At 37.3% G+C, this 15,183-nt stretch overlaps 3 protein-coding genes across 3 annotated transcripts; 2 read left to right on the top strand and 1 right to left on the bottom strand.

Moving 5' to 3' along the window:
• Nucleotides 1–1,107: 1,107 nt before the first annotated feature.
• Nucleotides 1,108–1,716, top strand: LOC145889390 (uncharacterized). The gene has a single exon (XM_082980345.1). The coding sequence runs from the start codon at nt 1,108–1,110 to the stop codon at nt 1,714–1,716; it is 609 nt and encodes a 202-aa protein (XP_082836471.1).
• Nucleotides 1,716–2,330, top strand: LOC145889379 (uncharacterized). The gene has a single exon (XM_082980334.1). The coding sequence runs from the start codon at nt 1,716–1,718 to the stop codon at nt 2,328–2,330; it is 615 nt and encodes a 204-aa protein (XP_082836460.1).
• A 198-nt stretch (nt 2,331–2,528) lies between these two features.
• Nucleotides 2,529–14,670, bottom strand: LOC145889371 (cubilin-like). The gene is made up of 29 exons (XM_082980322.1): nt 14,613–14,670; nt 13,940–13,999; nt 13,691–13,860; nt 13,490–13,631; nt 12,478–12,548; nt 12,149–12,281; nt 11,762–11,952; nt 11,446–11,596; nt 10,794–10,972; nt 10,499–10,697; nt 9,989–10,048; nt 9,739–9,908; nt 9,538–9,679; nt 8,880–8,975; nt 8,335–8,540; nt 8,009–8,144; nt 7,629–7,819; nt 7,351–7,495; nt 6,677–6,855; nt 6,373–6,571; nt 5,575–5,744; nt 5,374–5,515; nt 4,731–4,826; nt 4,245–4,450; nt 3,928–4,060; nt 3,541–3,731; nt 3,229–3,373; nt 2,796–2,867; nt 2,529–2,731 (listed from the first exon to the last, which is right to left on the bottom strand). Exons 1-29 carry the CDS (start codon nt 14,668–14,670, stop codon nt 2,529–2,531), a joined length of 4,236 nt encoding a protein of 1,411 aa, XP_082836448.1.
• Between the last annotated feature and the right edge of the window lie 513 nt (nt 14,671–15,183).

The raw sequence follows: 15,183 nt of genomic DNA, 5'->3' as shown, positions 1-15,183 counted from the left end.
TGGTTCCGCTACCTCCATGACAATGGGGTGCGACACCAAACTGCGGAGTGTTGTATGGGGTCTGATGTATACCTTAATCCCATAATCTGTCAGCATTCGCTGCAAAGTCTCGGTGAGTGTGGGGACATAGGGAAGAACCACCGTGCCGTAGGTTGGCGTCGGGTGTTTGTGTGTGACGGCCGATCTTCGACGTAATATCCACGAGGGATACGCGTTTTTCCTTAGCGCATTCCGGATGATAGTGATCTCTTCATAATAATCTTCTTTGCTTGAGACCAAGGCATCAGCTCTTTCCATCAGGGACCTGACAACCGCCTTTTTGTGTAGTAGCGGATGCGCCGACTGGAAGGAAAGGTAGCGGTTGGTGTGAGTCGGCTTTCGGTAGACACGAGTGCCGATTTTGCCGTCCACGTTCCGGTATACTTCCACATCCAAGAATGGTAGTTTCTTATCAATTTCTTCCTTCAAAGTAAACTTTATAGATTCCTCAATGCCGTTCAGGTGGGCAAGGAAGGACTTGAGGACCGAAATATCGATAATGCAAAACGTATCATCAACGTAACGTCTCCAAAAACGTGGAGGATGTGAAAATGTTGCCAGCGCTTTGTTTTCAATCGTCTCCATTACCACATTGGCAATCACAACGGAGATGGGGGAACCCATCGCCGTGCCAAATACCTGTTGGTAAAAATCCCCTTGAAAAGAGAAATATGTCGCGTTTAGGCATAAATTAAGCCCTTCAGCAATGTCCTCACGCGACAATACCGTTCGCTCTTCGAGATTTTCGTCTTCTTGTAAACGGTCCATGACCGTTTTGACAGCAAGAACCAGTGGTACATTTGTAAATAAGGAGACAAGTTGCTGGTACTTTTAGATGACACCACAACTTATAAAAAGTTGACGAGAAATCCAACCCCTTCGTTAGAACGCAAGGTAAACCGGTTTGTGGGTTACCTGCATAGAGAAAGAGAAGCGTTGTCGGTTGTAGAGTTTCGGCAGCTACACTGCACGGACGGTAGGACACCTCAGTTGTATGGGCTTCCTAAAGTCCATAAACCAGGCATTCCGCTGAGGCCCATCGTTTCTTTTATTGGCTCTCCAAGCTACATGCTTGCGAAGTACCTCGCAAGAGTCATTGCCCCATTAATTGGCACCGGTCCCTATCATGTCAGGAACTCGCATGAGTTTGCAGTAGATGTTAGGAGTGTGGAAATAGCGGGAAGAGAGTGTATGGCGTCATTTGATGTTGTCTCCTTATTTACAAATGTACCACTGGTTCTTGCTGTCAAAACGGTCATGGACCGTTTACAAGAAGACGAAAATCTCGAAGAGCGAACGCTATTGTCGCGTAAGGACATTGCTGAAGGGCTTAATTTATGCCTAAACGCGACATATTTCTCTTTACAAGGGGATTTTTACCAACAGGTATTTGGCACGGCGATGGGTTCCCCCATCTCCGTTGTGATTGCCAATGTGGTAATGGAGACGATTGAAAACAAAGCGCTGGCAACATTTTCACATCCTCCACGTTTTTGGAGACGTTACGTTGATGATACGTTTTGCATTATCGATATTTCGGTCCTCAAGTCCTTCCTTGCCCACCTGAACGGCATTGAGGAATCTATAAAGTTTACTTTGGAGGAAGAAATTAATAAGAAACTACCATTCTTGGATGTGGAAGTATACTACACAAAAAGGCGGTTGTCAGGTCCCTGATGGAAAGAGCTGATGCCTTGGTCTCAAGCAAAGAAGATTATTATGAAGAGATCACTATCATCCGGAATGCGCTAAGGAAAAACGCGTATCCCTCGTGGATATTACGTCGAAGATCGGCCGTCACACACAAAGACCCGACGCCAACCTACGGCACGGTGGTTCTTCCCTATGTCCCCACACTCACCGAGACTTTGCAGCGAATGCTGACAGATTATGGGATTAAGGTATACATCAGACCCCATACAACACTCCGCAGTTTGGTGTCGCACCCCATTGTCATGGAGGTAGCGGAACCAAAAGGAGTGGTTTATTCAATTCCATGTGGAGAGTGCGAGGGTGTCTACATCGGGGAAACCGGAAGAGCCTTGAAAACCAGAATTAAGGAGCACCGCCGCGACGTTGCGTCGAAAGACGCAAATAAGACAGCGTTAGCCAAGCATGCTGCCTTAAAAGGTCATCAGATCGCCTTTGACAAGGCTAAGGTTTTGGAAAAGGAGGTGGACCATACCAAGCGCCTCTTCCTAGAATCGCTCCACATCCACAAGAACAATCGCTGTGTTAATGATAGGGAACAGTGCGTTTACTTCCCGGTGCTCTATAACAACTTACTGTAACTGTAGTTTTCCCGCCCATTTTTTATACATCACATGATTTTGCAAGCGGTGCCAGCGTTATCCCCTTTTTCGTGTTGGCACGTTTTTTGGCGTTAGTGTGTGCTGTACCATTACCTTGAGGAAGCCTTGTTGAATAACAGGCGAAACGTCGGTAAATAAAGTTACGTTTTATCTTTGCAAGAAGAACAGATTATTAAGTTAAGGTATAGGTATATATTCTACCCTTAAGTAGCCCTTCCCATTTTCGATTCTCAATATGTCGATCAAAATTTCAAGTTCCGATTCATGTGGAGAAGTGACGTCATACACACAAGTTATGGAATGATCTACAGGCAACACTGGTGAAGCCCAAACTGTCAATTTTTGTGGAACGACGGAAATGTGCCTATATCCACAAATATCTGCATGACAAAAATCATTAAAAACAACTTGATTATAAGTTTTAAGTTTTATTGAGTAACTTACCTTTTTCATTTTTATTGAGTGACTGCAAAACAGTCTTTTCAACACTGGTGTTATGAATTCTTGGTAGTTGCTCTGAAATGTAGCGGTTTCAAGTAAAACCCAAATACGATTGAAATTTAAGATTGCTTGAGATTTAAAGAAAAGGAAGTAAAAATGCAAGCACATTATGAATTTGTTGTCGTTCGGAAATTGAGTGTTTGTACTTCATTTGAAAATATCCTTTGCAGCCAGGCATGTTTCACGGATTGTTATTTTTATCTTTGTGTCATTACGATATAGCGTTTAAAATCTTTTAACGAAAATCATGGAAAGTTTGCAAAGTAAATCAATTTAAGAGGACGTTTTTGATTTATCTATTTCAAATCTGACGATTAAATTTAACCTATGGTACGATGTACTGTAAATCGTATTTGCGTTATTGGTTGTTTTTTACCAGTGGCACGGTAGGTCAGATTGAATCCCTGTTTATTTTTGTTTGATTCGTCAGTAATAAACCGAACAACCAGTTTGTTTCCAACGTTCGTGAATATTGTTCCTTCTTCAACAAAATGCGATAATTCATCGTCATGAACCGTAAACTAAAAGGGTAAACAGCTTGTTTAACGTTACGCCAAAACAAAAAGTTATAGTTACGACAATTTCAACTAATGTTTTTCAAAGTAATGAGAAATTTGTTTGGCAAAAAAAAAAAATTTGATCGAAAGGAAACAGCACAAACAGTGCAGGAATGTATCGCTTAACTTGCCCTCAAAAAGTCACGTTTGCTGTTTGTGTCGTAACGCTCCAAATGAATCTCTATATTCATGCCGTAAGGAGCTGTAATCTTCCAAACACAACTAAGTTCAGGAGGATAGGGATCAGGAAAGAAAGGCGAAGTAAGAATGGAATCGGCGCGAGGCAAAGCTTCAAGGTCTTTTTGACCGCAATTTTCCCGATCTACAAACAAATACCAGCACATCAACAATTCGCAGTCTTACTTTATATAGGATGACAAAGCAATGTTGCTGTTTTTAAATCATTTCTTCTTTAGAAAAAGTTTTATTATTTTATTCGAATTATATCATGTGTTAAGGTATATCTGTGCGATACGATGTGCGCTAGATCGTATTTGCATGTAATGATAATATTGTACCCATTGCGTAGTAGGTGAGATTAAATCCCTGGTAATCTTTGGAATCGTCACTGGTGAATGAAACCTCGATTTCGTTATCCAACGTAAATATTCTTGGTTCGACATACTTAATCAATTCCTGAAACACCCTGAACTAAAATATTACAGGTTGTTTAACGTGATGCAGAAACAAAGCAGTTTAAAATATGCATTGTCTTACCAGGGTATACGTAAGTAAATTTTGATTTGCAATAAACTAATTTAGGCTTCTATAGTGTCGACGTAATTATGGGAACAAAATCACTACGGACGCATCATGCATGCACCAGTAATCTTGCCTCCAACTTGTCGTATTCACCGTCGGTCTTGTTTCGCACCAACTGTACCACAATGTACTTTCCATAATCAGTTGTAATAATCCAGTTACAATGACAATTTGGAGGATATGGTTTGGGAAAATTTGGCGAAGTAAGAACGAAAATAATTTCAGGTGTTGCCCGAAGATAATTTTCTCCACACACACAATCTTGAATTAATCCAAGCTCTACATGCACAAACAGTTCGCTGCATTATTTTTAATGGGCTAAAATCAACAAATGTTGAGGCAGTATATTCCCCAGTACACGGGATTTATTTATGTGACGTCACTTTACTATGCTTCACCTAAACAGCTACCAAAATTTTAAATCTCGCATACGGAACCGTCGCGTTACTTTAATTTGTACGTTATAAATTTTATTTTCTGAGGTGGCTTTCCATGGACAGTAGTCAATCGGCTTCAAAGCGTTGTCTGCCTTACCAGTGAACATAATGATTAGCATTACCTGTAAGTTTTTCAGTTATATATTTGCTGGAGGTTACAGAAGCCTTCTTTGTTTCTTTTACAGAATAATTGCCAGGTTCGAGCTGTGTATGTCGGCCTTCACAAAAAAAATAGGTTTACTCCAGTTATGCTAATTGAATCACCCCCGGAAGTCATTGCCAAAGTTTTTTTGACGAAACTTTTTTTGACGTAAAAATACTCACAAAAGCTGAAAAGTGTAAAAACAAGTACCATACATTAAATTTTTCAACAAAGTTACTTCGCTCAATGCCATATATTCCCCACGTGAATGTAAAGTTTACCTTTTAATATGGCATGTCGATTGCTCGCGCACAGGTGTATATCGACCACATAATACCTTAAACACACTGACCCCCCAAGCTCTATTGAGAATTGGGCCTGCGCAATATTGTGTGTTTCAAACCAGTGGTAGGAAACCGATTGGTTCATATTCAGTAGCTGTGGTCGCGAAGAAGCACTTAGACTAAATTCTCGTAAAGTAAAATGTAATGTTACTACTGCCAAACTCAAATTTCATAATATATTCAATATTCAATATTTTACTCTAGGAATTCATCGACAAAACCTCCTTTTTAAGTTAATGTGCTTTGCTATCGTGTTGCAATTTTTTGTCCGGAGATTACCTTTTGCCAAGTAGACTATTTGAAATCCTTGATGTTCTTCTGATCTATCACTGACAAACTGAACAAGTAGTTCGTTTCCACTAGTAACGTGTGTTGTGCCTTTATTTACTTTCAAAAATGCTTTACTTTGAGGGTCTGCAAACTGAAACAATGAAAACATAATTATTCAAGACTCAGGCATACAAGTCTTATTATACTTGCCTGCAACTTGTCATTTGTGTCTTTAATATCACAAACTTCCAACCTAAACATAACCTTCATGTGTGGAGGAACCCTAATCAGCCACGTGCAGTTACTGTTTGGAGGGTAGTTTTGGGGAAAGTTTGAGGAAGTAAGTTGATAATTACCAACCGCAGATACATGAAGGAAACCTTAAACAAAAAGAGTAAGTTTTAATTTGGAAATATAAATACCGTAAGCAACGCAATTTTATTTGGTGGCGATCCTAACCATAGCTACTGCATGCCCATCTCTGGTGCAGTTCTTTGTCCACAACTTCATCTTCTTGCATTAAAAAGTAATAGATTGTTATAAAGATCACTAAGACTTATGTAGTTTGTGAAATAGCTTGATACCTTTATGTTGGTTTTCTTCTTTATTGACTAGTTTGGTAGTATTGTTTTGTATCCTGTTTATAGGAGTCTCTGGCATGCGCTCTGAAAATTGACCGGAAGCATTAAAAACTAAATCTTTGCCTGATGTTTTTTATGTTTGGTTGCTGTAATCAGCGCCAGTTCGTGAGTTGACTACCTAAATATTTTTCATGTCATCCCTTAAAGTCCCAGCAGGTACATGCACGTAATTCATTTAGTGATTGACAAATACTGCGGTATATCTTATATGCAAAGTTAACCATTATCTCTTGGTCCGATTATTAAATATTTCTAACAATGTTTATCAAAACAACTGTAGCGCAATGCAATATTCTTTGTGATTCAGAATTATTTCTTTTTTTTTCAAATAATTTTCATTTCGCCGTATTATGTGCTTCTTTCTTACCCGTTTTCTGTAATTTTCTGTTGGTTTCTGTTTCTAGTCTTTGCAGAGCGTTCAATTCTAACTTAAATCGGTCAAATTTGGATGAACAATCGGTGTGAAAAGTTACACTGATGTCATTTGAATGCAGTATTTTTGAGATAGGTTCTTCGATAGTTTCATTGAGTGCAACGAGTGTCTCGTTTGTTAAGTCGTCCTGGATCTGTGGATACACACATCATTGTCTGTACGCCATTTAAACAAACAAAATTTTGTTTCATTATCATGCATTTCTGTAACGTATTGGTTGTATAGTCATATATTCTACCTTTAGGTAGCCCTTCCCATTTTCGAAGCCCAATATGTCGATCAAAATTTCAAGTTCCGATTCATGTGGAGAAGTGACGTCATACACACACGTTATGGAATGATCTACAGGTAACACTGGTGACGCCCAAACTGTCAATTTATGTGGAACGACGAAAATGTGCCTATATCCACAAATATCTGCATAAAAAGATATTGCTAACAGTCTCGTTATGAGTTTTGAATTTTTTCAAATGTTTCACCTTTTTCTTTTTTGTTGAGTGACTGCAAAACAGTCTTTTCTACACTGGTGTTATGAATTCTTGATAGTTGCTCTGAAATATAGCGGTTGAAAAGAGGTAACCAAATACTTAAACGTTTGAAATTGCTTGAGAGTTAAGAATCTGAAGTAAGATTACACTCATTCTTTGAATTTGTTGTCGTTTGGAAAGTGCGTTTAGTACTTTATTTGAAAAAAATCTTTGCAGCTAGGCATGTTTTACGGATTGTTATTTTTATCTTTGTGTCATTACGATATAGCGTTTAAAATCTTTTGACGAAAATCATAGAAAGTTTGCAAAGTAAATCAATTTAAGAGGACGTTTTTGATTTATGTATTTTGAAAGTGGCGGTTGAATGTATCATATGGTAAGATGCACTGTATGTCGTATTTGCGTTGTTGGTTGTTTTTTTTACCAGTTGCACGGTAGGTAAGATTGAATCCCTGATTATTTTCGATTGGATCGTCACTGGTATATCGAACCACCAGTTTGTTTCCAACGTTCGTGAATATTGTTCCTTCGTCAACCAAAGTTGTTAATTGGTCATCAGGATCCTTAAACTTAAATAGTATACAGGTTGTTTTACGTAATGCCAAAAAAATATATCGTAATTTGCTAATAAAAACTGGTGTCTGCTTATATTGATCAAAAGAAAACAGCACAAATCCTGCGGAAATGTATTTGCAAACTTGCCTCCAATAAGTCGGAATCACCACGGATGTCGTACCGCTGCAAATGTATCTCAATATTCATATCAAAGGGAGCTGTAATCTCCCAGATACACGCAAGATCAGAAGGATAAGGATCAGGAAAGTTTGGCGATGTAAGAACGAAATCGACGCGAGGCAAAGCTTCAAGATCATCTTCTCCGCAATTCCAATCCTCTACACATGTTGCCAACACATTAACAATTCGCAGTCTTTTTTTATTTAGGACAACATATCAATGCTGTGGTTTTCAAATCATCTCTTCTTTAGGAACAGTTTCATTATTTTATTCGAAATATATCATGTGTTAGGTACATCTGTGCGATACGACCTATTGGAGAACGTATTTGCATTTCATGGTTGTACCAATGGCGCGGTAGGTGAGATTAAATCCCTGGTACTCTTTGGAATCGTCACTTGAGAATGAAACCTCCAGTTCGTCTCCATAGGTTGTAAATACTCTGGTTTCGACATACTGAGTCGAGTGCCGATTTTCCGTAAACTGAAATATTACAGGTTGTTTTACGTTTTGCAGAAACAAAACAGCTTAAAATATGGCTTGTCTTACCAGAGTATACATAAGTAAATTTTGCAATATAACCAATTACATTTTCTGACATAATCTATACCATCGACGTATTTTGGGGAAAGAAAACACTGCAGATACCAAATGCATGCATCAGTAAACTTGCCTCCAACTTGTCGTATTCACCGTCGGTCTCGTATCGCACCAACTGTACCAAAATATTCATGCCAAAATCAGCTGAAATAATCCAGATACAGCGACAATTTGGAGGATATGGTTTGGGAAAATTTGGCGAAGTAAGAATGGAAACAAATCCAGGTGAGGCCCAAAGATTCTCTCTTCCGCACAAACAATCTTGAATTAATCCAAGCTCTACATGCACAAACAGTTCGGAGCATTATTTTTAATGGGCTAAAATCAACTAATGGTGAGGCAGTATATTCCCCATTACACGGGATTTATTTATGTGGCGTCACTTTACTATGTCTACCTTACCTACCACAATTTTTAATTTCGCATACGGAACCGTCGCGTTAATTTAATTTTTGTGTTTTAAATGTTCATTTCTGAGGTTGCTTTCCATGGATAGTAGTCAATATACAATAGCTGAGATCACCGAGTATGGTTTCAACAATGGTGCACCCTGCCTTGCCTTACGATCGGCTTCAAAGCGTTGGCTGCCTTATCAGTGAACATAATGATTAGCATTACCTGTAAGTTTTTCAGTTATGTATTTGCTGGTGGATACAGAAGCCTTCCTTGTTTCTTTTACTGTATAATTGCCAGGTTCGAGCTGCGTATGTCGGCCTTCGCAAAAGAAAACCAGGTTTACTCCAGCTATGCTAATTGACTCACCCCCGGTAGTCATTGCCAAAGTTTTTTTTGACAAAACTTACTACAGCATATAACGCGTCAAAATACTCATAAAAGCGGAAAAGTGTAAAAACAAGTACCACATAGATTAAATTTTTAACATAGTTGCTTGGCTGAATGACATAGATTCCCCACGTGAATGTAAAGTTTGCCTTTTAATATGGCAAGTCGTTTACTCGCGCACAAGTGTATATCGACCACATAATACTTTAAACACACTGACCCTCCAAGTTCAATTGAGAATTCGGCCTGTCCAGTATTGTGTGTTTCAAACCAGTGGTAGGAAACCGATTGGTTTATATACGATAGCTTTGGTCGCCAAGAAAGCACTCAGACTAAATTATCGTAAAGTAAAATGTAATGTTACTACTGCTAAACCACATATTTCATAACATAATCAATATTTAATATTTCACTCTTGGAATTCCTCGACAAAACCTCCTTTTTAAGTTAATGTGCTTTGATCTTGTGTTGCAATTTTTTGTCCGGAGATTACCTTTTGCCCAGTAGATTATTTGAAATCCCTTGTGCTCTTTTGATCCATCACTGACAAACTGAACAATTAGTTCGTTTCCACTAGTAACGTGTGTTGTTCTTTCTTTAGCTTTCCAAACCGCTTTATTTTGAGGGTCTGCAAACTGAAACAATGCAAACATAATTATTCAAGACTCAAGCGTACAAGTCTCATTATACTTGCCTGCAACTTGTCATTTGTGTCTTTAATATCACTAACTTCCAACCTGAACGTAATCTTCATGTGTGGAGGAACCCTAATCAGCCAGGTACAGTTACTGTTAGGAGGGTAGTTTTGGGGAAAGTTTGGGGAAGTAAGTTGATAATTACCAACCGCAGATACATAAAGAAAACCTTGAACAAAAAAGAATATGATTTAAATCGGAAACCCAAATACCGTATGAAACGCAATTTTATTTGAAAGTGAATCTAACCATAGCCTATGCATGCCCATCTCTGGTGCAGTTCTTTGTCCACAACTTCATTTTTCTGCACTAAAAATTAATATGTTGTTATAAATATCACTACGACTGATGTAGTTTGTGAAAAAGCTTGGTAGTGTCTTCTTATAACTTTTTTATGTTGATTTTTCTTCGTTTTTAAATAATTCGGTAGTATTGATTTTATATGTACTAGTTGTAGGAGTGTCCGTTAAGCCCTCTGAAAATTGACCGGAAGAATTCAAATCTAAATCTTTGCCTGATGTTTATATTGTTTGGTTGCTGTAATCAGCACCAGTTCGTGAGTTGACTACTTAAATATTTTACATGTTTACCCTTGAAGTTCAAAGAGGTACTTGCAAGCAAATCATTTAGTGATCGACAAATACTGCAGTATTTCTTGTAAAACTTTATCGCAATTCAATATTCTTTATCATTCAGCAGAATTATTTATTTTTCTTCGCAAGTAATTTTATATTACCTTATTTGTTGGCTTTTTATTACCTGTTTTCTGTAATTTTCTGGTAGTTTCTTTCTCTACTCTCTGATGAACTTTCAATACTAACTTAAATCGGAAAAATCTGGAAGAAGAGTCGGTGTGAAAAGTTACACTGATGTCATTTGAATGCAGTATTTTTGAGATAGGTTCTTCTATAGTTTCATTGAGTGCAACGAGTGTCTCGTTTGTTAAGTCGTCCTGGATCTGTGGATACACACATCATTGTCTGTACGCCATTTAAACAAACAAAATTGTGTTCCATTATCAAGCATTTCTGTAACGTATAGGTATATATTTTACCCTTAAGTAGCCTTCTCCGTTTTCGAATCTCAATATGTTGATCAAAATTTGAAGTTCCGATTCATGTGGAGAATTGACGTTATATACGCACGTTATGGAATGATCTACAGTGTACACTGGTGAAGCCCAAACTGTCAATTTTTCGGGTACGACGGAAATGTGCCTATATCCACAAATATCTGCATGACAAAAATCATTACCGAAAACTTGATTATGAGTTTTAAGTTTTATTGAATAACTTACCTTTTTCATTTTTCTTGAGTGACTGCAAAAAAACATTCTCTGAAATGTAACGGTTGAAAGTAAAAAAACAAATACTTAAATGTTTGAAATTTAAGGTTGTTTGGGAGTTAAAGTGATGAAGTGTGATTGCACGCATGCCATGAATTTATTGTCGTTTGGAAATTGAGTTTTTGTACTTCATTTGAAATTATTCTTTGCAGCCAGGCATGTATCACGGATTGTTATTTTTATCTTTGTGTTATTATGGTATAGCGATTAAAATCTTTTAATAAAGCATTATAATCAGTTTGCAAAGTAAATCAATTTACCAGGGCGTTTTTAATTTATGTATTTTAAATCTAACGATTAAATTTAATCTATATGGTACGATACACTGTAAATCGTATTTGCGTTGTTGGTTGATATTTACCAGTTGCACGGTAGGTCAGTTTGAATCCCTGTTTATATTTGTTTAATTGCTTTATGTCAGTGGTAAATCGAACCACAAGATTGTTTCCAATGTTCGTGAATGTTGTTCCTTCTTCAACCTTAGTTGATAATTGATCGTCACGATCTTTAAACTGAAAAAGTTTACAGGTTGTTTAACGTTACGCCAAAAGAAAAAAAGGTTAAAGTTAGGCCAAATGTTATTTCAAAGTAATGAGAAACTTTGTTTAGAAAAAATAAAAGACTTTTAATCGAAAGAAAACAGCACAAACCCTGCAGGAATGTATCGTTAAACTTGCCTCCAAAATGTCACGGTTGCTGTTTGTGTCGTAACGCTCCAAATGAATCTCAATATTCATGCCCAAAGGAGCTGTAATCTTCCAGAGACAACTAAGGTCAGGAGGACAAGGATCAGGAAAAAATGGAGAAGTAAGAACGGAATCGGCGCGAGGCAAAGCTTCAAGGTATATATTACCGCAATACCGCCTTTCTAGAAATGCATACCAGCACATCAACAATTCGCAGTCTTATTTTGTACAGGACAACAAAGTAATGATTCTGTTTTCAAATCATCTCTTCGTTAGGAACAGTTTTATTATTTTATTCGAAATTTGTCATGTATTAAGTTATATCTGTGCGATACGAAGTATTCTAAAACGTATTTATATTTAATGATAATAATGTACCCATTGCGTAGTATGTGAGATTAAATCCCTTGTACTCTTTGGAATCGTCACTGTTGAATGAAACCTCCAGTTTGTGGCCAATGGTAAATATTCTTGGTTCGACGTACTCAATCAATTGCTGAAACTCCCTAAACTGAAATATTACAAGTTGTTTTACGTGATGCAGAAACAAAACCGTTATAAAATGCGCCTTGTCTTACCAGAGTATAAGTAAGTAAATTTTGATTGGCAATTTACAAATTTGTTTTTTTTGCATAATCTATACTGCCGTCGTAAATTTTGGGAATGAAAAATCTACAGCCACATCATGCATGCACCAGTAAACTTGCCTCCAACTTGTCGTATTCACCGTTGGTCTCGTTTCGCACCAAATGTACCACAATATAGGTTCGATAATCAGCTGAAATAATCCAGTTACAGTGACAGTTTGGAGGAAATGGTTTGGGAAAATTTGGCGAAGTAAGAACGGAAACAAATCCCGTTGCAGCCCGAAGATATTTTTTTCCACAAAAACAATCTTGAAATAACCCAAGCTCTAAATGCACAAACAATTCGCTGCATTATTTTTAATGAGCTAAAATCTATCAATGGTGTGGCAGTTTAATCACTGGTATACGAAACTAACTGATGTGGCGTCTCTTAACCATGTTTTTGCAGCTACCACATATTCTAATATCGCTTGCGAAACCGTCGTGTTAGTTAAATTTTTATGATATTATTTTTATTTGTTATGGTTGTTTTATAGATAGTAATCAATATACAATAGCTGAGATCACCGAGGAAGGTTTGAGCAGTGGTGCGACCCTATCTTTCCATACAATCGGCTTTAAAGCGTTCGTTGCGATACCAGCGAACATAATGATTAGCATTACCTTTAACCTTTTCATTAATGTATTTACTGGTAAATACAGAAGCCTTCTTCGTTTCTTGTACTGTATGATTGCCAGGTTCGAGCTGCGTATGTCGGCCTTTTCAAATAAAATTAGGTTTACTCCAGCTATGCTAATTGACTCACCTCCGGAAGTCATTACCAAATTTTAACAAAACCTAATACCTTAACACACTGACCCCCCAAGCTCAATTGAGAATTGGGCCTGCCCAGTATTGCGTGTTTCAAACCAGTGGTATGAAACAGATTGGTTTCTATTCAATAGCTGTGGTCGCCAAGAAAGCACTCAGACTGAACCCTCGTAATATAAAATGTAATGCTACTACTGCCAAACTACATATTTTATAACATGATATATATTTAATATTTCAATGTTGGAATTCATCGACAAAACCTCCTTTTCAAGTTAATGTGCTTTGATCACGCGTTGCAATTTTTTGTCCGGAGATTACCTTTTGCCAAGAAGACTATTTGAAATCCCTTGTGCTCTTCTGATCCATCACTGACAAACTGAACGATTAGTTCGTTTCCACCAGTATTGTATGTTGTGCTTTTATCAACTTTCAAAACCGCTTTTTTTTGAGGGTCTGCAAACTGAAACAATGCAAACATAATTATTCAAGACTCAGGCATACAAGTCTCATTATACTTGCCTGCAATTTGTCATTTGTGTCTTTAATATCACAAACTTCCAACCTGAACATAATCTTCATGTGTGGAGGAGCCCTAATCAGCCAAGTACAGTTACTGTTAGGAGGGTAGTTTTGGGGAAAGTTTGGGGAAGTAAGTTGATAATCACCAACCGCAGATACATGAAGGAAACCTTGAACAAAAACAATAAGTTTTGAATTGGAAATATAAAAACCGTAAGCAACGCAATTTTATTTGGTGGCGATCCTAACCATAGCCACTGCATGCCCATCTCTGGTGCAGTTCTTTGTCCAAAACTTCATCTTTTTGCACTAAAAATTAATACATTATCATAAACATGACTAAGACTTTTGTAAATGGTTGAAAGGTTTGACGATGTCTTCTTATACCTTTATTATGTTGGCTTTCTTCTTTATTTATTAATTTGGAAATATTGTTTTGTATACTGGTTGTAGGAGTGTCTGGCATGCGCTCTGCAAATTGACCGGTAGAATTAAAAATTTATTTTAATTTGATGTTTTTGATGCTTGGTTGTTGTAATTACCACCAGTTCGTGTGTCGAACACACGAATTGGTGTTAATTTCAGCTATCGCAGTTTGTAATATTACATTCACAGCAAGAACAATCGGTCGACACACATGAAATGAAACGTTCCTTAAACACTTTTTCAAACAAAATAACAATATTCGTCAATTCTGGGGCGGTAATAGACGCGCAAAATTCTTCCCCCTTTGTAGTATTTAATGTAGACAGTGCAACTGGATCATGCAATTTAAGAGTTAAGTTATTTTTTCCACATTCGTCTTGATATAAATAATTGTCCTGAATCAGTCATGAGAACAAAATTATCGGTAATATCTTCATACCAAGCGTATATTTATATTCCAAAGAGTGTTTTTGCTTTTACGTGATAAATACCTTACCTTCTTCTGCACTCACTTCTTGCACACACAGCAACATACAAACAGCCAAAATGTACATCTTGTGGACAACTTTCCAGTCGTTCGTCTGTTGGATAAAATAACGATCGAATTCGTTAGCGGAACATTCAGATTTGAAAGTATTAATTCAAGAGTTAGTTGCCGAATTTTTTGTATAAATCAGCAAATTTGCACAAAACGTTTCATATTCAGGTGCAAAACAGTTTATCTTAAGATATAAATGCAAAATCAAGAAATCTGCTGATTATCATGGTATACTAATGTAAACCTTTCAAAAACTAAACCGTTTTCGTCATCAGTGCGTTTCAAAAACTAAACTGTTTTTATCATCAGTGCGTTTCATATTCCTGTTTGAAAAAAGGACATCATACAGTCATCACATTTTACGTGTTTGCATGCAAAATAAAACAGTTTCAGCTCGAAAGCGACACAAACCGATGACTGTTCATCGCATAGTGTTGCGATTTTTCTTTGAAAAGAACGTTTAAACAATTCGGAACTCAAAATAGAGTCACTGATTCACTCCGCTATGAATCACTAAAATTTAGGCCTT

Source organism: Ascidia mentula, chromosome 1 (assembly GCF_947561715.1).
Source record: "Ascidia mentula chromosome 1, kaAscMent1.1, whole genome shotgun sequence".
Taxonomy (NCBI): Eukaryota; Metazoa; Chordata; class Ascidiacea; order Phlebobranchia; family Ascidiidae; genus Ascidia; species Ascidia mentula.
The sequence above is the reverse complement of the archived record's forward strand: the minus strand, read 5'-3'. Positions and strand labels throughout refer to the sequence as shown.

Coding starts and splice junctions, on each gene's coding strand:
- LOC145889371 (XM_082980322.1), bottom strand. CDS start 14,670: ATGTACATTTTGGCTGTTTGTATGTTGCTGTGTGTGCAAGAAGTGAGT. Junction 10,698..10,793: donor ACGGAGAAGGCTACTTAAGG/GTAAAATATATA, acceptor GTGTATCCACAG/ATCCAGGACGACTTAACAAA. Junction 10,049..10,498: donor CAGAAAATTACAGAAAACAG/GTAATAAAAAGC, acceptor ATTAATTTTTAG/TGCAGAAAAATGAAGTTGTG.
- LOC145889390 (XM_082980345.1), top strand. CDS start 1,108: ATGCTTGCGAAGTACCTCGCAAGAGTCATTGCCCCATTAATTGGCACC.
- LOC145889379 (XM_082980334.1), top strand. CDS start 1,716: ATGGAAAGAGCTGATGCCTTGGTCTCAAGCAAAGAAGATTATTATGAA.